The sequence below is a fragment of the Syngnathoides biaculeatus genome, chromosome 5 (assembly GCF_019802595.1).
Source record: "Syngnathoides biaculeatus isolate LvHL_M chromosome 5, ASM1980259v1, whole genome shotgun sequence".
Classification (NCBI taxonomy): Eukaryota; Metazoa; Chordata; class Actinopteri; order Syngnathiformes; family Syngnathidae; genus Syngnathoides; species Syngnathoides biaculeatus.
Window position 1 is genome coordinate 26,442,983 of NC_084644.1, and position 25,420 is coordinate 26,468,402.

Sequence of the window (25,420 nt, forward strand, 5' to 3'; positions counted from 1 at the left end):
CACAGTCAGAGTACCCACGACGGTGAGCTTTAACTACAACGCAGGCGGTTTGACGTGGTCCTTGCTTCATGTAACGTTAAGTGCCGGTGGATGATTATATACGGCGATGACGTTCATTGACTCCGGGTCAGACGCCAATCTCCTAAACCTGTGATTGATCGATATATTGGGCCTAGAGACCTTTAGAATGCTATGTATCCAGCACGCCTTTGCAGCCAATGGCAAGGTTCTGTGCCAGATAACTCACCGCACTCAGACCCTAGACATGACGTTCCCCGATGGACAAATCAAGTTGTGGGTTTTGAAATGTGGAGTCACGTGCTTTGCATCCTCTGTGAAGGGGGGCTCGCCGATTGCTCCAGAGCTTCCGCAGGTCTCTCAGCAGAAGCTGGGCTTAACCCTAGTGCCTCCCGACTATTCTGATCTGAAGGAGGTGTTCTCTGAAGCAAAGGCCAAATCTCTTCCACCCCACCGGCCGTATGACTGTGCTATTACTTTACTGCCCGGCACCTCGCCCCCGCGGACTCTTCTCCCTTACAGGCCCAGAACACCAAGCCATGAGGGACTATGTGGAGAAGTCTCTGGCGGCGGACCTCATCTGACCCTCATCACCACTCGCCAGAGCCGACTTCTTCTTCGAACAAAGAAATGACAAATCCCTGCGCCCCTTCATCGATTACCAGAGTCTGAACGACATCACTGTAAAAAACAGGTACCCTCTTCCCCTAATCACCACAGCCTTCGAGCTGCTGAAGCCCTGCCGGTCCCTGTCCGGGCTGTACCGGTCCCCGATGCAGCACGCACCTGCCGCAATCAGCAGAGGTGCACACCTACGCCTCCTTCTCAAGTAATCACATCCTATTTATATAGGACCACCCGTATGGTTTGGCCTCTGCCAGATTGTTGCCTTATGCCTCGTTTAAGCAATTTCCTGTTCCAGCTCTTTCATGTACCGACTCCTGCCTGCTTACTGACCTGCCTCCTATGCCTGCCAATTCCAGTACTGCTGCTTCCGTGGACTGCCTGCTGGGTTCTCGACATCAGACTGAATAGACCGTTCCCAAACCACCTCAGCACCTCCTGAATTGTGCATTTGGGTTGAATCCCGTGTTCTAGTCCTGACACACTCATTTGTTAATGAACGGTAAGGGTGGAAATTGCACTCTGGTTATTCCACGGAAGGTTAAGTATTTGCGAAGTAATGGGCCAACACTTGTATTTTTTATTGCCTCTTTATTTTGCTGTCTCACAGAACACAAACACACACACACACACAAAATCGGAATAAATCTGATAATCTGACAAAGCAAAATGTAGAATCTCGAGGCACATTAAAAATTGTTTTATCGTAATAGAAAATAAGATTAACTAGCAACACAACAAAATGCAGTCCTGGATGATTCTTGTGCAAGTTCACTCTCAGCATCGGGTGTTTTTAGTTGTCCTTATTCTGGAGCATCAATGCCGCACAAGGTCCTACAAAAACACAAAGCAAACAATGTTATTGCATTTGGCAGAAAACAACCATAAATCATGGCAGTGTGGGGCAGATGGTAAAAGTAAGGTCTGCAACTGGAAAGTTGCTGGTTTGGGTCCCCGGCCAAGTGGACGTCGTTGTGGTGTCCTTTGACAAGACGCTTAAAGATTCAAAATGTCCCTGATAACTCTAGAACCCCTTTACAACTGCCACACACACATCTGCCATTTCAAAGTTATTAGATAGCAGCTATACAGCAGTGATATCAATAAATATGATTCAGACTGTATTTTATGTTTTTGGCATCCAGTGCCTTCCGGGATCTTCGGTGCTGTGATGTGATGTGTGCTGTTGTTCCTATCTTTGTGTATTTGTTGTCATATGATTTAACAATGTCACGATGGTTTATTGTGACATTTGGTTGTACAAATGGTTCAGGCAGAGGCAAGAGGTTTTTTATTTTGAGCTTTTCTAGCTGTTAACCGTTCCTGCTCCGGTCGCCTGACAATGGCTAGGGACGCAGGGGACACGTCTTCTCCGGGGCCGAGGTTGTCCTCCTCAGGGTTAACTCCCTTCTCACCTCACAACTCCGAAGCTCGATGGCGGGAGTAGTAAAATCACAGAGCCTCAACTTGCTGTTATACTCGCTTTATTTTATTTTGCACACAAGAGTTCCCGGTCGCCGTGAATCAACTTTCTTTTTCCCTCTCACACGCTTCTCTGACCAAAACGTATGCGCAGTCTGTCTCACCCACACACCAACACACACGCCCACCTGCCCAAAACACCTTGCACTAAAATAATCCCACTACAGCACAGCAACGTATGAACAGATATACATAACTGTGACACATTACACAGACAGACTGAGGCAGTCAATGATAATATTGGCTTATTGCTTAAGGCTTACACAGGTACACAATCAAAAATTAGGAGATAGAAGTTAAAGTGCAATTCAACAGTCGCTATGTGGCGACCACGATGGGACCTTCTCACGTTGTCTAAAGAGTGGTGAGCGTTGTCTCTTTTCACCGGAATCGGTAAAGTACTTGCTTTATTCACCGGAGTTAAACTAACAATGATGGCTGCTGCTCGCAGTCCCCGCGGATATGTCGGACTCGAGGCTAGCTCCCCCGACTCTAGTATCGTGATGAACGATGCTTCTGGGAGTGCTAGGTGTGGGAGTGGAGCTAAACAATGCTGGACGGTGAAGAAATGTGAACATTATAACCAATTTGTGTGTGACGCAAAAATATTTGTCGATGGGGAGGAAATGCTCACTAGACCGCAGTTTTCTCGTTGTAACCATTTTTCTGATGACGTACTGTATATAGAAGCCGGCATCACGACGCAGGAAGCACTACACACAGTTTCTCAGTCCCTACCCAACTAATGCAAATGACAAATTAGAACCCTTTCTCCTCTGACTATATGGGACGTTTTGGGCATAGCACACCAGAATTTTTTCAAGCCAGAGGAGTGTAGTCCAGGGGCAGCTGGGGACATCCACTCTTCTTTGCACTCAGCTCCGCTCAAAGCTACCAACGAGGCACTGGTCCCCTCGCCAACCCCTCTCTGACACTGAAGAGGAAGAGGAGCCAAGGGAAAGGATCCAGGCCAATACGATGGCACCACACCGTGGAAGGAATTCCTGCACAGTTTCGAATGTTGTGCAGAGGCCAAGCATTGGTCTGGAAAGACCAGGATGATACAACTGAAGTTCTTCTTAGTTGGTGCTGCGGGAGCCATCGTCCACCGCAACATAGTGAAAATTGAATACGTGAGCAGTGCATAGGGAAAGTTATTCGAAAGAGGTAGAAACGTGGTCAGCCCTGGGTGCTTAGCAAGCATTCCAAATTCTGTGCTGATCACTTTGAGCCGTCATGTTTTAAGAAAGACTTGGCAGAAAGCATTGGATGCACAAGTGTAGTTGGGCAGAGGCTGAAAATACTTGTGGTGGCATCTACTTTCCCCACAGCTGTCAGGATCTCAACCGCAAGCAAGAGAACCAAATATCGCAATTGCCAGGGTGCAACGGCGAAGCAGCGTATAGGTGAAGATTTTCTTGTTTAGAATACCTATGGCCCTAGTATTGTTCTTATGCACTCGGCCTTAGGGGAAAAAAGACCCACGCAGTACTTTTAGGTACTGTCATCTGTACTTTTGCCTATAGAAATCGTGCACCTATGTAAAAAAAAATAAATAAATAAAAATAAATCACGTGACTTGTTTACCTCTCCATATTGCCGGTCAATAGCATTGCTCAATGCTAAGTCGGTTGGAGACGACACAGAAATATGCCTTGTAGCACAACGCTCAGAGTCTTGTCCGATACTGTCAGACATTTAGAATGTGAAAATAAACGACGGTATGTGTAAAAATTAGATAAACTCGGCATAGAGGACCCGTATTTAATGCCGAAGTCGATGTTTTCGCCGATAGGAAATTGGACTGTTAATTCGCTTCCGCTTGTCTTGGACAACTGGATATACACATGGATCTGGTGAGTAAGTCGTCAAGATTCACACGGAAAAGTTTGAAAGCATATAAAGTCTGGACGCATACAAATACTTTGTTGGTGGATCTGTTCTCATCAGGAATAAATCCCACATAGTGACGGTTTTGACGGCTTGTGAACGCAGAAGTGTGTTCGGCGACACGTAAACTTTTGCCAGAGTCCATTGATCTTTTCAGCTAGTATTCAATAGAAATACCAATATTTAAATAAATGACCTCTGGTTTTACACAAACTCGCATTCATTAACTATGATTGAAAAAAAGATGACGGTTGATGGCTCGTGAATGCGGAAGTGTGTTCGGAGACACGTTAATCTTTGCCGGAATCCATCGATCTTCAATACAAATGCCAATATTTAAATAGATGACCCTGTTTTTACACAAACTCTCATTCATTAGCTATGATTGGAAAATAAAAAGAGGACTGAGTCGTCTCCATGAAATGTACATGGAAGCCATTGCAGCCACACTTAACCTCCATAAACCTCTGCGACAGACGGTTTTTTTTTTTTAACACGCATTATCCTCAAATGAGCCAACTTGGCATAATAAAATACTTTTTGGTAATTTCAATATTAAGAAGAATAATTACTACCTGAAATGAAGCGATCGCTACACAGGCGTGTGTGTATTTTGGTTGCGCACTATCCATAATGTTTAATTGCCAACATCCATCAATCTTTTCAGCTGGTATTCCATAGAATGATCTCTTTGAATATCTGTCTCGTCTGTTGTGACAACCAACAGCACATTGGGTCTCGTGTATTCTAAATATTCTCCTCCCTGTTTGACCGGCAATATGGTGCCGTGAAAATGGTGATGTCACGTGCACGAGCTCTATAGAACAAGCCAAAAGACTTTCTGGCCAGTGTGTTATAAGGCTACTCGAGCAAGGGGGCACACAATATATAGGGACACTGCATACTATGTAAAAGCTTGTATTGTGTCACTGAAACATACTGTATATGAATAAATAATCCATAGCTGTATAGTCATGCTCAAAAATACTGGCACCCCTGGGGTTCCGTTATTTCTAGACAGGACTGTAGAAAAAGATGTTTTTTTTACATAGTGTCACATGGACCCAGTGGCCACTTTCTTTTTCTGTTCAACAGCTACTACTCAGCCCCTCATTGTCATCAGTGTCAGGTTCCATCTCAGCTCAAACATAAGATTTGACAATGCCAAGTTCAGTTGGGAGTCGAGCTCCTCCTCCTCCTCCTCCTCATATTCCATTCCTGGTGTCTTGAGCTTGTTGGGGGAGTGCCTACTATGCATAATGAAAACCTCATTTTTAGCTAGACTATAGTTGACAACTTTCTAGAAATGACATGCATGTATTATACAAGATATAAATAAACAAGGCAGATGTGAATTTGAAGGGACCCCATAACATCTTTGTCCTATGACATTTCACCCACGATGCCAGCCATGCGTCTGTCATACTTCCCCAAGGCTGTTGTGGATGCTCAAGTAGCTGACTACCAAGGTGTGAATGAATAATGCGAAGAATTTTAAAGACTTTTTCAGTGACTAGAAAGTTGTGACATAAATGATAATAATACTGTACTGCATTACATTACTTACATAAGAGTAAGTAAGTAGTGGGGAAAAAACTCTGAACTCCAGCCTGACAGGTTGTGGCTCTCAAGCGATTATGTCTGCTCAGACCAAATGTTTTGCAACACTTACCGTGCTTCTGCGAAGCTCTGATCAGCAAAAATGCAAAGAGCTTTGTCTCGATCCAAAATCTGTTGTTTTAAGTTGCGCATTTCCTCCTCTGCTTTTCTTTTGTTCTCAGCGTGATCCGCTGAACAGTGCGACAAAAGACAAAAAAAAGATCACAGTAAGAATACATTTGATCCATCACGATTTTAGTCTTGACTCAAAGCCAAAGTAGTAATAAAAACTTTGAAATGTCCAATCAAATTGACTTCATAGGGTTAATGAGTGTCTATGAAACTGTGTTGATCTCTTAAGGTCAAGTGTCGTCATACCGGTTTCGCTATGCGTGGTCAGTCTTGTAAAGAATGAGATTCCAAAACGATATTTGGTATCAGAGGTTTGGTATCAAAATACATACCTTTGAATTTATTGATTGATTCTATGACAGTTTTCTTCTTCCTCTCTGTATTTTCCTAAGAAAAAGCAGGAATGAAAATACTGTATATGTTACACAGTTAAAGTCAAAATGCTACTCACAGTTGTCATAGCCTGTGAAGCAGGGGTGAGTATTCCGCCATATGGACACACAAAATTTAATTCCAAGCTCTTAACATGTCTTTCTTTCCTCAATTTGTTTGGTTGTCTCCTTGCTTGGTGTCGGAAAAGCAAAGCCAAGTGTGGGGAAAACAATCAAGCGGCCGAGACAGTGAAAACATTTTTATGCCGCATCAACTTTATTGAGTAATCACATAAATGCTTTCAAGCATTCGAACACTAATATGTTAAAACTCAGTACTGCCTTTTGCCTATTTTGAAGCCACCACTGGCAAATCCAAGCCACAAACACACTTAAAGTGAGTGACCATAAATATTACGTTGCATTATCACTTGTGAAAGGAGCATTTTCGTCACAAACCCACCAAATGACTCCTAATAGTGTAGTAAACACAAAAAACGTGATTAAAACCTTACTATCCCAAGGGAATGAGGGTGACATTCTTAGCTAGTGCCAATTCGTGCAAACACTGCAGCTTTTCTTTATCTTTGAATCTTTCACAATGAATCAGCCCAGCCTATATGATCATGCTGTTGACAGAGAAAAGTTGTACGGAGGTGTTTTGTAACAGTGGAGCAATAGGGAAGAATGGATCACTCACGGACGCATTTTCAGAACTAGGTGCATAACTAAAGATTTAGTACTTGTTAAATTTCACAGATGATTGGTAGACGGACACTCCGGAGACCCAACTCCTGTATGTGCATACAGACATTACCTTAATTTTCATCCAATTAGGTCTTCATTCCCCCCCCATCAAAATCTTGTCCTTTTCATACATTCGCTCAATTTTCAAACCAAAACCGCATGACTGGAATCGATGTACCACTTGCATTCATGGCTCAGTCGGTCATTGATTCCGTTTGAATGAGTGTCACCCCGCACATTCATCAGAAGTATTTTAAGTTGTGTTTTCTTCTTGGGAGCAACTGTTATATAAGCCACCACAGTGTGGGGGAGTGCCTAAACTTTCATAAAAAGAAGACAAGAAACATAATAGGATTTAAGAAGGAACTCGTAACAAAAATGGCGGGCATGTGGCGATTCTCACCAGGGTGTACAGGAAGTCCATGTCAACTGCAGATTTTTTTTTTTTCCAGTGACTCTCAAAATGGTCCCCGTGTGAGTAAAAGACAAAGGAAGTAATCCCTTCTAAACAAACTCTCCTCCCTCCCTGTTCCTCCCTGCTTATTGTGTGCCAACGCTCCATTCTATTTTACTGTAATGGCCTCACAGGTCGGGAAGCAGCCCTACTGTTGCCGAGGCATTTTTCTGGTTTTATTGAATACTGGGAGACCAGTAACGCATGTAAATACAATGCGCAGACTCATGCAGGAGCTATTGTCTGCCACAGCTCACACACAATCTTGCAGACATCACAAAGATACCACCAGGCCCCGCACAGACACTACAATACATAAAGTATTTTCTCCACATTTTTTGGTCGCAGTTGTTTGTGTTCAAATACATTCACAAAATATGTCTTGAGTTTATGTTTTTTTTTTTTTTTTTTGCGAGGCACGAAAAAAAGCTTGTGTCGAGTCCATATCTGTGATTTTCACTAATGGATAGCTTTCCAATGACGTCACCACAGTCCATAAACCAATCAGATAAATTAACGATAGAAAAAGCCTTCACGCTTCACCAATCCCCTTGACCTCAATGACACACAAGATGGCGTAATTGGAAACTTATCCATTGTTAGTGGTTCTGGAAATATGCTAGTTATTCTTGAGCTTTGTCTTTTTTTAAAAAAATAATATGAATCATCTTTAAAGTGCAAAAAAATTATGCATGATAAACAAATCCAATAATCCTTTAAAAATCAATTTAAGACACCTCTCTCATGTAGCTGAATTCCAACAACAATAACAAAAATACACATTTGCGGTGTGATGCAGCATATTAATTAACAGTACACTTGTGAAAAATATTAGATTAACACTTCTGGTGTCAACAAAATAACCATTAGTATCTTTATAAATGTTGAATTTTGCATTGGTTGTTGCGCTCCATTGCGCAGGTGAACCTCATAAATGGCGTGTATCCATCGGAACGTGCTGTATACCGGCTGCCTTCTAAAAGAAAAGCACCACATGGACGTTGCAGTACAGTATACTGTATTACAGTATACAGCTTATTTGTGTGGTGTGCGCGTGGCTCTTGCCTTCTCTTTGCCGCATGCCTGCAAACTCTTTTGATGCTCCTGCACGGCTTTTTCAGCGGCTGCTTTGCGCTTCTTGAGCTCTTCCACCCTGCCCATGACCGACGCCAGGTTCGTCTTGAGCGCCTTGATTTGGGGTTTCATCAAGGTGATGACTTTCTCTCCCTTCTTGCCCTCAGCGAGGTCCGCCACCGTGCGGGTGTTTAAGCTGCGCAGTTGCAGCTCCTGGCGCACAGTCTGGAAGATCATCGCGACCATCACAGCCAAGCTGAGGAAGGTTAAAACAGCCGCGAACTTCATTTTGCTCACTGGCGCTGTCAGGTCAGCTGGACTCGCGGAACCACTTGCTCACGTGGGCGTGTCAGAGCACCGATTTCCTTGTTGCGTGACGTGACGCGGCGACCAACAAGAACGTTTTCACCCGGGAGCAAAACTGTGGTATGAGGGTTCATTTAAATGCCCTAGGGTGGTTTGGAAGTGCCAAACAAAAACAAAAGACGTTGTTTGTTGTTATGTTTCGTCTTTAGTTTTTGTTTTACACTTCCAAGCCACCGTAGCCCTGTGCCGGCTGGCGACTAGTCCAGGATGAGATGTAGCGCACTTCTTGCACAAGGTTAGCTGGGATAGGTTCCAGCTCACCTGCAAATTGCAACCCTGCAGGAAGACGCAGAGATCGCCAACATATTACAGGCAACTTTCAGGATGATGCACAATAGCAATGTCTGCAAAGATATGTAGCAATCATAAACGTATTGTCTTAATTTCAAAAGAGCATGGTTACCTAGACTGATTTTTGTGCTTTTTCACTAGATATAGTGCAGGTGTTCAGAGTAAAAATCACATAAACGACACCACATTACAAATCCTCAATATACAAATGCTTCTTAAAAAAATTTGAATACATTGTGTAAATTGGCCGGCACGATGAATCAGCTGGAAAGCGTTGGCCTCACAGTTCTGAGGTCCCGGGTTCGATACCGAACCCACCTGTGTAGAATTTGCATGTTCTCCCCGTGCCTACTTGAGTTTTCTCCAGGCACTCCGGTTTCCTCCAACATACGATAAACGTGCAACATTAATTGGACATTCTAAATTCCCCCCAGGTGTGATTGTGACTGCAGCTGTTTGTCTCCATGTGCCCTGCGATTGGCTGGCAACCAGTTCAGGGTGTACCCCACCTCCTGCCCAATGATAGCTGGGCTAGGCTCCACCACTCCCGTGACCCCCGTGAGCATAAGCGGCTAAGAAAATGGATGGCTGGTGTATAAATTATTTCAATTGTTCAATTAATTAAATGTGAAAAATATAGTTATTCCACACATTTTTTTTTATTTTTTTTTAATGATTATGATTTGAGTTAACAAAAACCTCAAATTGATCATCTGAAGAAAGTGCCATTGCATGAGAAATTAGTTAAGAATGGCCTTTTGTCGAGTCTTGTACGAATGTGTATATACAGGATGTCCCATAAGTCATGATACTTGTTTCAATTTTGTCTTCTCACTCAAGCCATCAGCATGCAACCTCTTGGGCTTTGCAGTTTTTCTGAAAAAAAAAAAAAAAAAAAAAGACTATCTTTAGTGACTTTCTTTAACCAGGATCTGTTCTGCAGTCAGATACAAAACAACGTCTTCCTAGGCAACAATGATACACTTTGGTTAGACAAACTGCAAAGCCTCAACTTTGAAATGCAGGTGGCCTTTTGTCTGTCTGAATAATACCTGAAATGAAACAGGAAGGGGGGGAGGAAGTGTCTAGTGACTTTTGGAACCCTTTGAATGTGCATTGCACTTTTTGAATTAATCTGCTCATACAAATGCTTTTTTCAACCCAATTCAAATTTAATGAGATGGACCTGTAGATATAGATTTAAGTTAACTTGTCATCGTACAGTATTTATTCCAGATACCGACATAGTTGTTCAATACTGACATGGTTGTTTGCTGCACTAAGATTTAACTCAGAAAAGAACATGACACGTGTTGTTTTGGAGTGAATTTCCAAACTAATCCACAGGTAACAAAAGAACATTTGTACATTTGTTTGGACAAATATAATGATGACAAAAATACCTCATATGTGGTTTATTTAAGAGCCGGTACCTACCCATTTTCCATGTTTTTTTTTCTTTACAATAACAAGTAAGCATCTCAAATAGGACAAAGTATTATGGAATGAGCTGCATTTTTGTTGTGTTCATTGTGTTATTGATGAAATATACCAGTCATTAAAATACCACAAAAATAAATAAAATATCCAGGTTTCTTTGACACCACAGCTTAGAAAAAGCACAAAAAACAAATGGATCATTTATTTTTCAGCAAACACCTTAAGGTGGGTTCCGTATAAAAAAAAACACAAGAAGAGGCAAATTCTATAAATAGTGTGTGTTGGAAGTTGCATTTATTTATTTATTTTTATTTATTTATTTTTAACAAGGCTGTCTGCAAGCCAACCATAACAATCCCTGCTGTAAACATGCTTTGCGCTCACTACCACTGGTTGTGGTAATATGAGAAGCCTTTATTTTCATGGGATGGAGGTTTTTACCGTACATTTTAGAAATGTACATATATATGAAGAGTTCAGACGCAAAACCAGATATATTCATTTTTGTTGTTTTTGTAAATTATTTGATATAAATCACACGGCGGTACGGCGGTTCAGCTGGTAAAGGGTTGGCCTCACAGTTCCGAGGTCCTCGGGTTCAATCCCGGATCCGCCTGTGTGGAGTTTGCATGTTCTCTCTGTGCCTGCGTGGGTTTCCTTACAAACTATTTATACAATAAAAATGAGCTACACAGGTGAATAAGGTTCTGACAGGTAGACAATCAGGTGAAGGGCGTGTTTTATGCCAGTCCTGGGCGTGTTAAAGGCAGACTTCAACTGTACGGTCGTGATCTTCACTTGTGTGCGTCGCGTTTTATTTACGAAATTCATCCATTTGTGGTAACTGACAAACGATCAGAGGAACCCGGTAACTTGTTGCACGGAAGCTTACGAAGCGGTCAGAGGAACCCGGTAACTTGTTGCACGGAAGCTTACGAAGCGGTGTTATGTCGTCTATTTAGAACGGGTTTTTCTTCTATCTATCTATCTTTTTCTTTTTTTTTTTTTTTTTTTTTTGGTCCATGTCGAGAGTCGCGACGTTCCGGCTGAATAAGATGAAGTTCGAACTGTTGCTGCCTCTGACCATCGCGCTGACCGTGGCCTTAGTGGTGGTCATCAAAAGCCGCAAGCAGGAGCACGACAAAATGGACCGACGGAACACGTTCGAGCGCATGAAACTGCGGGTGACCAACGACGTGCTGGCAGAGTTCCAGACGGAGAAAATTTCCTTGGAGAACAAAATCGAGAGCGGAGAAAAGGAGGGGAAAGCACTGCAGACAGATGTGGAGTCGTGGGAGAAGAAAGTCTTGCAGAGCAAGAAGGAGGCGGAAGCGTGCCAAGGAGCTGTGGTGAGAAACAGTCTCCTACTAATTAATAATTTATGGTCACTGCTGTCGGATAATAAACACTTCAAAATCGTCTCACTAACCCACTGCGGAAAATGTGACATGGTCCACTGAAGGTTGGACTTTTTGCCCATTCTTCCAAAAGTGGGCATGTTTGGTGTTCAACGCCAAAAAGCACCAAACGCCACTTACAGTTATGCATGATGGTCGCAGCATCATGCTTTTGAGAGATTTTTTTTTTTTTTTTTGGGTGCCACAGTCGAGGAGAAGGGAAATTATGAACAGTTCCAATTAGCACTCTGCACAAAAACTCAGGAAAACACTACTTCAACGTACAGCTGGACTTCATTCAACATTTAATAAGAGACACTTTAAGTTGTGGCAAGTTTATGACGAGTTGTTGAATCCCTGTTGAGTTTTTGATGAAATCTGCATTCGGCCGTATCCTCAGTCCTACGAGGTTGTACACACGTGCAATTTTAGTTTTATACAAGGCTGGAAAAAATTAATATTTTAAAATAATCTTGGTGTATTTTTTTTGTCACAAAAACATTTGAACACGGGTGCATACACTTTTGAGATCCACAGGCACACTTTTTCTTTGGCCATCTACACCCATGGGCTACATGGGCTAAAATGACTAATACCGTACAAAGGTATTGTACACAAATAGATTTGAAAAAAGCCTGAATATATTTTCAAACTTTTTAATCTCCTATAAACCTACCACAGTGGTGTGCTTGATGGTGGCATTGTTGATCCACTCATTGGCCAGTCAAGGCATCTCGCTTTCATGAGCCATGAGGAATCAATGAGCTTCCTATTTCCAAATCTGTTGCCACGACGAACGGCATGACAAAAAAAGTTATTGTACCAAAAACAACACGCCACACTTTAGCTTTATGTTTCATATTTCAGTCATCTATTTTCCATACCACTTATCCTCACAAGGGTCGCGGTCATGCTGGAGCCTATCCCAGCTATCTTTGAGGGAAAGGTGAGGTGCACCCTGAACTGCCAATTGCAGGGCACATAGAAACAAGCACACATTCTCACTCGGATTCACACCTACAGGCAATTTAGAGTCTTCAATTAACTTACCATGCATGTTTTTGGGGTTGTGGGAGGAAACAACAGGCACGGGCGAACATGCAAACTCCACACAGCCGAAGTCAGATTAGAACACGGGATGTAGTCAAACTGCATACAGTATCTGTGGCTCAAATACGTACTGTATGTCGTCTCTGCCCATATTGCATCACAATGCCAGGACACAATTCTGGAACTATCAAGACTTTATCAACCCTGTTGTCTCCAATGGAAATTATTGTTGGACAGACAATATACGATACACATGAAATTTGGGTCCGATAATTTGACGTTCCATTGTAATGACCGGTACAAAAAAAATGAACCCGTTTAACCACCTGTCAAAATTCACACAATAGAATAATAGCATTGTGTTCACCTAAAGGTGTATAGATTTCACAGTGAGTAAATTTGTGCGTTAGTCAAGATCATCGTGATTCAGATCGTACACTTTGTATAGTTTCTGTGATATTGTTGTCTAGCTGTGTGACCTGAGAGTTTTCTGATGCAAAATATGTGACTTTCCTCACGGGACGGTTGGAAGACAATGCTTGATCCAAATGACAAAAAGTTAATGATTATTTTTTTTACTGCATGTAGTGAATCCATATAATATGAGTATCATTTGTTGAACTAAACTGCTTAAAAAAAGTTTTCCATAGTATTCAAATTTATTGAGTAGCACCTTTGTATTTAATACCTTTCTGACGGTGTAAATCAAAACAGCCATGTACCAATTAAATGTCTGTTTAAAAAAATAAATAAATAAAATTATGGTACTGTGTGATGGACAAATACATAGCCATGTTGGTTGCTCCCCTAGACTCCAAAAAACAAAATGCATCGCGGCAACCTCGACATCGGGTTGTAACCAGATGTTTACATCAAAGTCATACATTTGAAAGGCAATGCTACTAACAAATAGTAATGAAATGTATGTAAACGTCTAACTTTTGGAGAAAGTCATGAAAATTTGGCTTAAAAAAAAACATTCTTCCATTATTCTACCAATACGAAAATGTATTTGTATTTGTTTAATCCTAACTAACCTAAAACAGGACAGGTTTTGCCTGATTGACTGAAAAAAAAAAAATTTTATATAGTATGTGAACTTTCCAATGTAAACTGTACAAATTTGGGAAACTATTTTATAGCATATTTAACTAATAGCGAGCCTGGCAGCGTAATACAATGCACGAATTTGACATATTATCAATGCACCTTTTATTCTTTATCATCACAATGACAAGACAATTTTATTGTGGACTGCGCATTGGTGTGCTCCCCTCCAAGAGATCCATATCAAATGAATTATGTTACTCACTTCCTCTTTCCTCCACTGCAGAAATCACAGAAAGACGCTGTGGCCGCGCTAGAGATTGAACTCAGTGATCTGGATGGTAAATATAAATCTATTAATTATGTTAAATTTTGTTTTTAGAGTAGAATCTTTTGTGTGTGTTTTCGGTTTTTGGTTCTTTTGTTGATTTGAGGACTAAAATAAATGGTAAAAACCACCAACTGACAGTTTCCCTTGTTGTCTGTATTGACAGAATATTTATTGTTTCACTCACCCAAGAGCGGGAGGGAACGCGTCAGACGCTACACACCATGAAAGCCTCCTTTGTACAAATACATATTTCAAGTTTTGCAATGAAGTGAACACTTTTGTTCGCCACCACCACTGTTGGGCACTAGTGATAGGCACAGCAGTAGTTTTGGATGTTTTGGTCACTCAAATCCATCCATCCATTTTCTTTTGCCGCTTATCCTCACGAGGGTCGCGGGGAGTGCTGCAGCCTATCCCAGCTGTCAACGGGCAGGAGGCGGGTACACCCTGAACTGGTTGCCAGCCAATCGCAGGGCACATAGAGACGGATAACAATCAAAATCACAATCACACCGAGGGGCAGTTTAGAATGTCCAGTTAATGTTGCATGTTTTCGGGATGCAGGAGGAAACCGGAGTGCCCGGGGAAAAAACCCACGCGGGCACGGGGAGAACATGGCACACAGGCAGGGCCGGGGTCAAAACCGGGTCCTCAGAACTGTGAGGCCAACGCTTTACCAGCTGAGTCACCATGCCGCCTAACACAAATCAATTCTTTAAAAAGATTCCTTCACTGAATCATTCAGTTGTTTTTCATGAAATAATTTGAACTGCTTCCTCATTCCATTAATGAACAATCCCTGAAGTTCACATTGACTCAACACGTTCACCAAGGCACTATAAGCAATTATTGTTGTCATGTATTGAAAAATGGGAAATTAAAAAAAAAAAGCCTTTGGCTAAATGATCACCTACCTTTCTCTTCCTGAGCAAGCTATCGAACACCCGGCTTCACTTGTGAGTTGTGAACATGCGTGCAGCGAGCTCAGCTACTGACCGTCGTTCTGCGTCCGCCTACGTCCAGCTCGGCTCTCACCAGTCGGCGTGACTTTTCTGCATTCTGGTGCACGGCATCACTGACAGCAGCATCTGCCACCCGGGCTGCCTTCCTGCTCACTTACCTCACTGTTATTGGCATCTGATTAGTGGAAAGGGTTCAAGTGTTGAGAAACACTATATAAGTTTAATGTATTACTATTAAGTAAAAACAAAAACAAAAAAATTATAATCGCATTAGGGACACAGAGAGTGATGTATATGCATATACTACACATTTATTATTAATTTACATTTAAATATGTGTGCTTGTCTTCATGTGCTTGACTGACTCAAAATTAGCCATTAACTTGGAGAAATGGCTGCTAGTGCAAGTTATCTGTCCAAGGACATTAGGATTTGTGTTTAAAAGCACTCACAGCGTAATGCGCTCTTCCTCTGGCAAAGGAATCACTCATTGTACTACTACATCGCGCGTTAGTGGATCACAAATGAACAAATAACTCTTCAGTTCCTCAGTGCACCAGTTCAGTTAAAGATTCACTCAGTTCACTTAAGTCCCTCTCCTGATGCTGGCTGCTCATTATGTATTCGCAGAAGTGACATCGCTGTCAAATCGAAACTCAGTCCCGCCCCGTCATTGGTCATTTGCCGTATAGTCAGAGTGGAGTGGCAGAACAATTTAACAGTTCCATTTATGCTCAATGGCAACTCGCTTGCCTCACAGCGGCAGCCAAGCAAAAAGAGCAAATAATTTAATTATATGATTCAGTTGAGTTAGTTCACTTAAAAGATTCGCCCTTCTGAACGGGATCGTTTGCAAATGAAGCAATCCGACTGGGCACAAGCCTATCTTTGTGTGTGTTCTTCGCGGTCGGCGGACTTTAGGCATCAAACTGGGAACCAAAATTATTAAACTACAATGATCATGGGAGAACCGGATCCTTAGTCCCAGTTCCAATTGATTCTCGATGCCCAATCCCGGTCATCCCCACAAGGGGCTTTGCATGTTTCTCTTTGTCCTGTTTGCTGTCATATGCAGAGGAGGTGTTTTGAGATGCTGCCACGCAGAGGGACCACAGTTCCACTGGTGAGCCGACATTCCAACAGTTTTTCAAAAGCCTTTTGATGCCAGAGGAAACCACAGTTACCGCCAAGTAGTAAAATTAAGTTCAACTAGATTGGTTAAAGCCTTGAGTTGTCACGATGGTGGGAGGGGTTTATGAGTCCCAATCACCTAACGGCGCTCAGTCCCCTGAGGATGATCCTAGTTTCCACAGTGTGTAAGGTAATTGTAAATACATACATAAAAACCCAACGGCGTGGGTATTGCCGCAATTGTGAGCACTTTCACAAAGTAACAGAGCACCCCCTCAATGTCACAAGTACCAGCATTAAAAGGAAAAACTGCTTTCAACACCGAAGCGAGTGTCAGGCGTTCACACCACTGTCTCAGGATTCCACCATACCTTTTATCAAAGGCACCATCCAGACACTTTTATGGCTCTGATAAATTGCTGCTGCGATTGATTCAGAACAGCAACAGTTATTGTTGGTCTAAAGTTCCTTGTATGACTTGCAGGTGAAACGAGTAAAGAGAAGAACTCATGGTCTGACAAACTAGAATCACTGAAAAAGGAACTACAGGCGCCAAGCACATTGTGTGCCTTTTTGAAGAAAGGATCAGATTCTGCAAGGTATGCACGGTTTCGACTTTCTGCACATATTTTAAATCCCTAATCCTGAGAATGATGATTATTCCGCTTCATGTTACAATACCTACTAATCGCCTCCGAACGGGTTGGTACCCTGTCAATGGGCACAACATGTATCTTGTTTGTAATGGTAACTCTTTATTTTAGTCTGCCCTAATTTAGCCCCACCCAGTATCTCTTATCTCAAAGATCATAGCGTAGATTGTCAAAGACACCATGGCATTGCCTCAGAAAATAGTAGTACTAGTAGTAATAATAATAAAGGCGGCAGAGCAGTGGCTGACAGTCTACCACAGTGGTTCCCGAACCCTTTTTGGAGCGCGGCGCTAAAATTTTTTTAGGGGGGTGGGGCGGCACTGAAAATTTTAAAGCAGGGGGGTTTCCAAAACACCCTTCTCTGCCCCCATGCTCCTTTTATCATTACGCGTACTCCCAGTTTGAAAACCACTGGGTTAGCACATCTGTCTCATAGTTCTGAGGACCTATGTTCAAATCCAGCCTCACTTGTGTGGGGATTGCATGTTCTCCCCGGGCCAGCGGGGGTTTTCACTCATCACCCCAAAACACACAAAGACTGCACATTTTCAGTAGATCTGAGTGTGAAAGGTTTTCTTTATATGTGATTATGGTGATTATTTCAGGGTGTCCACTCCCTCTTGCCCAGAGTCAGCTGGGATAGGCTCCAACATACCCGCAACCCTAGTGAGGACAAGCGGTTCAGAAAATGGATGGTTGGATAGTCATGATACATTTCATTTAAGACACTCGAAATCACCATAGAGAAGAAAGAGTCAAAAACAAAATACTCTAACATTCAATTAAAAATATAGGATTTAAGAGGGCTCATCTCTGTACTGTGGTGTGAACACAAGACAAACTGGTGGTGTTCATCTAGTTTATTGCAAGAGAGGTGAAAGGACGAAGGTTACTGAAGTTGAAAAAAAAATCTCAAACCAGATGAACATTTTTTTTAAAAGTCCATGTAAAGGCCATCCATCCATCCATCCATTGTCTTGTCCGCCTACCCTCGTTCGGGTCACGGGAGTTCTGGCACCCTTCTCAGCTGATTCTGGGTTAAAGGCGGATTACACCTTGAAATGGTTGCCAGCCAATCACAGGGCACATAAAATGACAAACATTCACACTCACATTCACACCTTTGGACAATTTAGTCTTCACTCTACCTACCATGCATATTTTTGGGGGAGGAAACTGCAGTATTCGGATAAAACCGAGGCAAGGACAGGGGGAACCTGCAAATGCCACACAGACCAGATTTGAATTTGGATTCTCAAAAATTGGAGGCATATGTTCTAACCTCCCTGTGAAGTCAGAATCTGAATTTGAAACGCTATACAAGAGTAGTGCAAAATTAGAAAGTTTAAAATGCTTTCCAAGTACATACAAACCCAATTCCAATGAAGTCGGCATATGAAGTTAAACAGAAATAAAAACAAAATACAATGATTTGCAAATCATGTTCAACCTATATTTAATAGAATACACTACAAAGACAATGTGATTAATGTTCAAATTGATAAACTTAACTGTTTTAGCAAATAATAGTTAACTTGGAATTTTACGGCTGGAACATGTTTGAAAAAAGCTGGGATCCGGGTTATGTTTACCACTGTGTTATATCACCTTTTCTTTTAACAACATTCAATAAACGTTTATCACTCGAGGACACTAATTGTTAAAGTTTTTTAGGGAGAATTGTTTCCCATTCTTGCTTGATGTACAGTTTCACCTGTCCAACAGTGCGGAGTCTCCATTGTCATATTTTATGCGTCATGATTGAATGTTGTTAAAAGAAAAGGTGATGTAACACAATGGTCAACTTAACCCTGTCCCAGATTTTTTTTTTTTTTTTGGGTGGGGGGGATGTGTTGAAATTTGAAGTTGAAGTTATTTGCTAAAAATAAACAACTTTATCCGTTTGAACATTAAATATCTTGTCTTTGTCTTGTATTTAATGAAACGTAGGTTGAACATGATTTTCAAATAATTGTATCCTGTTTTTAATCTTTAAAATAACAATTAAATTACTTCACTGACACTGAAACGTAAAAGCATGTTTTGACAGAACAGCAGCATGTTGACACATGACCGTTAGTGCTAGCACTTGCTTTCTAGGCTACATGTTTTGCTGCCTGCTTGTGAGGCGTATTAAAAATACAGTAAGTGAAGATACTTCAACTAAACATTGAACGGAAGTACTCTCCTGAGTACCAGAGACCACCGGCACATTCTTTTCCACTCTTGTTGACGACACCACGGTAAGGAGTATATCCAGTCCCGTTTGTGTTAAATAGAGAAAGCCCAATGATCGTAAAAAATGGAATGTGATGGTATCAGGATACAAGATTTTAGACGCAATAGTCTGACATAGTGCAAGTGTGAAAGAGCAAAATTGTCTTGTAGTCAGATCCAGGCAATACATGTGTCTCAGACATGTCTTTTTTTAAATGACCTTATTGGGTGTCATATATTTACAGTTCTAAATTAAAAGATGCAAGAAGGCTAAAAATAAACTTGCTTTTGTATTCAAATATACTGGGAATGATGGCGACGCAGAGTAAATGTCTTTTGCGGAGCCCATTAATGATGTCGTTGATCAAATTGTCGAATTATGACAATAAAGCCAATTCACCAATCGGCATAAAATAATCATGATCGTCCAGTACCGATCTCACGATCAAATCTGCGTTAAGTCTAGAAAATAGATAACGCCTGTGAATTTAGAAAACAACACCGAGGCAAGATGCCTTTTCGGGCCGTAAGCATAGCTCGCTACTTAACTACGTGCTTTAGTGGAAGAAATGGGTCATATATTTATAACTTGCTCTCTACAGCGCTAGATGGCCAGTGATGCAAACAAATGTGCTCATATCACTAAACACTGCTTTAGCTATGCCTGGGGGGGAAAAAAGAAGACTGAAATAGTGAAAACTATGTAATGGTACAGAATATCTGCACAAGTGAGTATTATACTGGAGTTCTCTGTCTTTGCACTTTTTCAGAACAACGGTCTTCAAACATGTATAATGTATTTAGAAGAAATCTCTGAAATGATTACAGGGTCTTTAAATGAGAGTCTGAAGTAACGTTTTCTTTATCTTGCAGTAAATTGTGTAGCAGTGAACCAGAAAAGCTGAAGGTAGAGACGCCTAAAACAGAAAAGCCAAAAGCAAAGGCCTCTCAACCAGATGACGAAAAGCCAAAGGCGCCTGAACCAGAGGAGCCAAAGGCAGAGGCCCCTAAACAAGGGGCAGGGGTTGAGGACCGAACCTGAGCAGCCTAAGGCAGAGGCTTCTAAACATGAAGAATCAAAGTGGATTGGCCCGACAAAGAACGAGTGTCTGACGTTACAATTTTTGAATCATTTTTGAAGAACGTTGTGCCCTTTCTGAAGTTGCCATATGGGATATTGCTATTCAATTTCAACACGTTATTTATTTTTGTGGAATAAATGAAATGGTCTCTGAACATCTGCCTCTATTGGATCCATGTTCTGTGTTTAAAGTTACGCAATCATCAGCAACATCATTCAACCAAAATGTCCTAATCTCTCCATGCATGCATGGTCTGGCTTCAATTGATGATCCGGCTGGTTAAATTCCCTTTTCGCTTCCTGTCTGACTGGTCAAAGGTATTTGCCTTCTCACATGCAGTTCCTCTATGTATTGCTTAGATTGTACAGGATCTGTGATTACTTGTTATAAGTAACACCGCATGAACGTGAAGTAGATCAAATACATGTACAATGGAAGAGGAAATGATCATGAACTCTTAGTGAGGTCCACTTGTTTAATGAAAATGTAAATTGTGTAAGCAATTTCATTTCACTGTGGATAGTCCCCCACACACATGGAAAAAAATAAAAATCTTTAACCATATCTTTGTGCATGCATGCATGCATGTGTGTGTGTGTGTGTGTGTGTGTGTGTGTGTGTGTGTGTGTGTGTACTGTGTGGATGCAAGTTCCCCCCTGTGGGTTTTAACCACATTTCAAATTATTTTTGTATTTAGAAAAACAAGTCTGAAAAATGAGAACGTGGAAATGTATTTGACTAAACTCATTGGTATATACACGCTTTTCATTGAACGTCAACAATAAAGAACATGTCTGAATTACGAAGCAAGATGTGATCTTAGTCATTCCCTCCACACAGGTCAAAAGAGCTAAAACATTGTTTGCATTTTGGAAATTTGATGACAATGTCTGAAATGTATCAAAACCAGATGAAAAGTGATTAAAGGTTACATTGTTTCAAGAGATGCATTTAAAGTTATTTAACTCTACATGGCTTTTTGTTATTTAACCTTCTGATCATGTTTGACTTTGCGCTGCAAAGCGCATGTGTTTGAGTGTGTGTATTAAAAAGTGGCCCCAGGCCCAGAATTAGGCGATCAAAGGGCTGTCATTCTGCCCCAATAGGTCCACAAGGTCAACACAAGAGCAGAGGACAGAAATGGTGATGGGAGTGGTGGTGGGAGGGGGCAACTGGATTAGTCGGACTGACTTGGTAAGCATGGGTTGCTGATCATAGAACAAGGATTTCATGTGAATCCATTTGTGTCCTTTTGGTTGTCTTCCTTTTTGCCAGTTACTTTCGCTTGCTTCTCTCCAATGAAAAATAAAACCATCCAAAGTCACGACCAATCCGGACGTGGTTGATCTTTCCATGCTGGGATGTCAGCATTGGGTGCTAAAATGCGATTTCACTTAGACAACTGGGGTTACCTCTCCTCAGTGATTGACTTTTTGTATGTAAATTAACTGCACTGGATTCACTCCATCATTGCATGAAATGCAAGATGACAAAAACAGGCCTAGGGTGCCCCAAAAGTCGCTGTACGCATTTTAAAAATGTAATTTCATTCAGACTTGTGAGAAGTTTGAGAGGCTTTTTTTTTGTCATCTCCAATGTGTTGTCCAACTGATGCTATCCATGGCAGGTTTCTCTGAACAGGATCTCCTCTGCACAAAGGACACAACGGAAGGCCTGCTACTACCACCACTGATGAAAACAGTCGTTTGAGCAAAGCCAGGGAAAGCCAATCTGCAGGGTTTCACTGGAGCTCAGCTTCCACAAAAGAAATGTCAACAGATGCTTTGGAGATTCATCAAGCTTTTATTCATATCGACTTCATGTTGTTCAGAAGCTTTAAGCGGGACATGGTGAGGCTCAATAGCAGATGAAGCATGAAACCAAATCTTCAGGTATGCAAAGAATGTTTATTCGGAGTATAAGAACCATCCATCCATCCGTTCTCAACACGACTTATCGCGTTCAGGGTCATGGGACGCTGGTGCCTATCCCAGCTAACTTTTGGCAAAAGACCACACCCTAAACTTGCTACCAATCAGTCGCAGGGCACATATTGACACGGACAACCGTTGGCGTTCACTCGCATTCACACCATCACTGAGTGGGAAGCGAACCGACCTTCCACCAAAATCTGGAGAGTGTGCCACTACACCAAAATGTAACATGGCCAAAATGTGTAGTGCAAATAAGGGAAGACCCACAGCGTGTGGTTCTCAAATGCATCACTGCTCAAAAGATGCTTTACATATTTGATTGTCACATAGTGTACGTGGTTTGGATGAAATCATGAAAGATTTGAATTTTAAATATTCAATTTTCCCAGTGAAATGTGATTGAGTTGGCAGTTGAAATCCAAGAATATAAAATACTATATTAAATTACATTTAATGAAATGGAAATTAGTTTATATTTGTATCACATTGTCAGTGGTGAAATATGTGAAAAGGATCACTCTAAAAGGAACAGACAAAAATGTGAGTTTAAAAACGAATAAGAAATTTGTCAACATTTGATCTCAAATGCCTGAAAGTCAGACAATAATAATTGATGACAATTCATGATAACATTTTTTCTTGCCTTGATAACTTATTTCAATTATTGTTTGTTTTTACTAATTATTAAATAAACTCAAATGATGGTACATAGAAACATTTGGCTACAGATTATTAGATATATGTTTTTCATAGTATTATTCTTGTAGGCAATTGAATTGGACACAAGTCACGTTTCCAAAGTTCATTCGATGTACGTCCTCCCTTCAGGCAATAATTGAAAGTTAGTTGATTGTGCGACTGAAGTCGTTAGCGTGTATGCGCGTGTGTGCATGTGGGCATGTGTGCGTGCGTGTGTGTGTAAGAGAGCATTCACAGCGGGATGAACATCATGTGTATTGATCAGGCTAATGTGGGGAGGAAAGGCTGCAGGCCTGGATCAATACATGTCTAATTACAAGCAGCACCGAATGTGTGTGAATGTACGTGTCACTCACATGAGTGACCCCTCTGACCCCCACCCCCACCCACCAAAACTCACAGGCTAGTGTATATAAATACTTTCCCACTGAAGAATTGCTCACATGCACTCATTTTTAACAGTTACTGCTCGTGGGATATGACTTTGTCACATTGTTTGAACAGAAGATTTCAGTAAGTGTCATATTTGCATTTTATTTCTTTTTTTGGCAAAGCAGAGAGATTCTGATTTATAAATTTACAGGGTGACGTTCCTTTCCTAAAACAAAGTGAACCCTTTGTTTTTTATGATCTCGTGGCATTGCCCAACATTTAGCTTCCAATGTGTTATTATTTCATCTCTACTCATGTTATACGTCATTTATCTCACTTTTTATTAGGGCGCCAGACCGTGCAGAAGAAGTTCTGAAACTGATCAGCTGGCCGCTGTGTGATATGTTTGATATTCGGTTGTTCTTGTGCTTTACCGTGTCAACTAAATATCAGACATATTCCTACAGAGTCCGGCACTGACATCTGTGCCACATTAAAGCAGTAAGTTAAAGGCCTCGCTTTTCGGGCTGCAAACTGCATACTTTTGTGTAAGTGAAATGCGTTTAAGGTCGATCTCACGATGAAGTCCCTTCGGCGTCCTCATCAGAATCAAACTGTCGTCTTCAAATTGGATCTGAATCACGAAACCAGGATAAGCCTCTACGAGAGTGTGCACTAAGTGGTTAAATGATGCTAAATTCCTGTGTTTTGGGCTACAAATCGTTATTTGAAATTTTAGTCAATTTCATGATCATGTTGGGCATTTTCTATGTAAACTACCACTTTAAGAAACCTTTTGATGTGTTCAGCGACATTATCACCAGCATTTTGTCTTTCTTCAATGGAGTGTGAAATAATGGATAGTTGCTGAATAAATCCTTGCAAAATTGTAATTTTCATCATATTATGCGCGAAGTTGGATGTTATCAAATTTGCATAGCCACAATGTCATTGTAAAATGTTACATTCATAAATTTTGAATACATGAAGTTTGTTAAACAATACATAGCTTCCCGGCCCCGCCTGTGTGGAGTTTGCATGTTCTCCCGATGTCTGCGTGGGTTTTCTCCGGGCACTGCGGTTTCCTCCCACATCCCAAAAACATGCATCATTAATTGGACACTCTAAATTGCCCCTAGGTGTGATTGTGAGTGCGGCTGTTTGTCTCTGTGTGCCCTGCGATTGGCTGGCAACCAGTTCAGGGTGTATGCATGCCTCACACCCGATGACAGATGGGATAGGCTCCAGCACTCCCCACGACCCTTCTAAGGATAAGCGGCTTGGAAAATAAATGAATGAGCTTAATAATAGTATTACTAATATTACTGCATGGTGAGAAACACATCACCTGCTTACTTTGTCACAATTTACTACAGTTTCAAATAAATGCTCGTAGAATGTAAGAGTTTAACTTTTTTTTTTTTTTGTCAATGTGTCACTCGCTTTCTTTATGTGAATTCACATCCTGGTCTGAGAGCAAACACAATCGTGGTTCAGCGTTTGCCAAGTGAGATCACATAATGGCCTGATTGCTGCAGAGAGGAGAAAAGAACTTTCTTTCAACCACTGATGGATCAACAAAGGTGTCGTCAAGTTGAGGTTCTAATGAATAGCATGGATTATAAAATATCCCAAATATTTGTCAAATCTTGCTCAAAGAAGGTACAACTTCAACTTGTCATTCAAAGGACTAACTAATTAAAGATTTCTATATTGATAAAGTTTTAAAACAAAACGAGTTTTTGAACCAGCCAAATTAAAATGTCCAAAAAGGAAACCACCAAGTAAATATGAAAAGGATTTTTTTGAAATATGTTTTTCTTGATAAATGTACATAATTATGTCTGATGTAAATTAACTATAAACTCTGATGCAAATTGCTTCACTGTTCAGAGGTTCTGGGTTAGAATCTCAGCCTCAGCTTTCCTCTGTGGACTCCTCATTTTGCCCTCTGACTCACTCTGAACGTATTTTTCTCCCACAAGTGAATGCCCGTTTGTCTCTCTGTGCCCTATGATTGCCTGGCGACCAATCTATGGTTTAGATTCAGATGGACG

The 25,420-nt window shown here is 41.3% G+C and overlaps 2 protein-coding genes across 6 annotated transcripts; one reads left to right on the forward strand and one right to left on the reverse strand.

The window, feature by feature from the left end:
* Positions 1–1,211: 1,211 nt before the first annotated feature.
* si:dkey-87o1.2 (uncharacterized protein LOC796684 homolog) lies at positions 1,212–9,491 on the reverse strand. 5 transcript variants are annotated; one of them, XM_061821260.1, is made up of 5 exons: positions 9,367–9,490; positions 8,383–9,033; positions 6,078–6,132; positions 5,687–5,804; positions 1,212–1,476 (listed from the first exon to the last, which is right to left on the reverse strand). In XM_061821260.1, exons 2-5 carry the CDS (start codon positions 8,677–8,679, stop codon positions 1,446–1,448), a joined length of 501 nt encoding a protein of 166 aa, XP_061677244.1. In that variant the 5' UTR covers positions 8,680–9,033; positions 9,367–9,490; the 3' UTR covers positions 1,212–1,445. The 5 variants fall into 5 exon arrangements, with proteins under 5 accessions (XP_061677244.1, XP_061677239.1, XP_061677243.1 ...); XM_061821255.1 differs by lacking the exon at positions 1,212–1,476 and adding an exon at positions 5,102–5,261 and having other exon boundaries at positions 9,367–9,491; XM_061821259.1 differs by lacking the exon at positions 1,212–1,476 and adding an exon at positions 5,102–5,261 and having other exon boundaries at positions 9,401–9,419.
* A 1,585-nt stretch (positions 9,492–11,076) lies between these two features.
* On the forward strand, positions 11,077–21,203 carry zgc:174935 (uncharacterized protein LOC796019 homolog). Its single transcript, XM_061821261.1, has 4 exons — positions 11,077–11,837; positions 14,269–14,323; positions 16,891–17,005; positions 20,150–21,203. Exons 1-4 carry the CDS (start codon positions 11,511–11,513, stop codon positions 20,316–20,318), a joined length of 666 nt encoding a protein of 221 aa, XP_061677245.1. The 5' UTR covers positions 11,077–11,510; the 3' UTR covers positions 20,319–21,203.
* Positions 21,204–25,420: the final 4,217 nt, after the last annotated feature.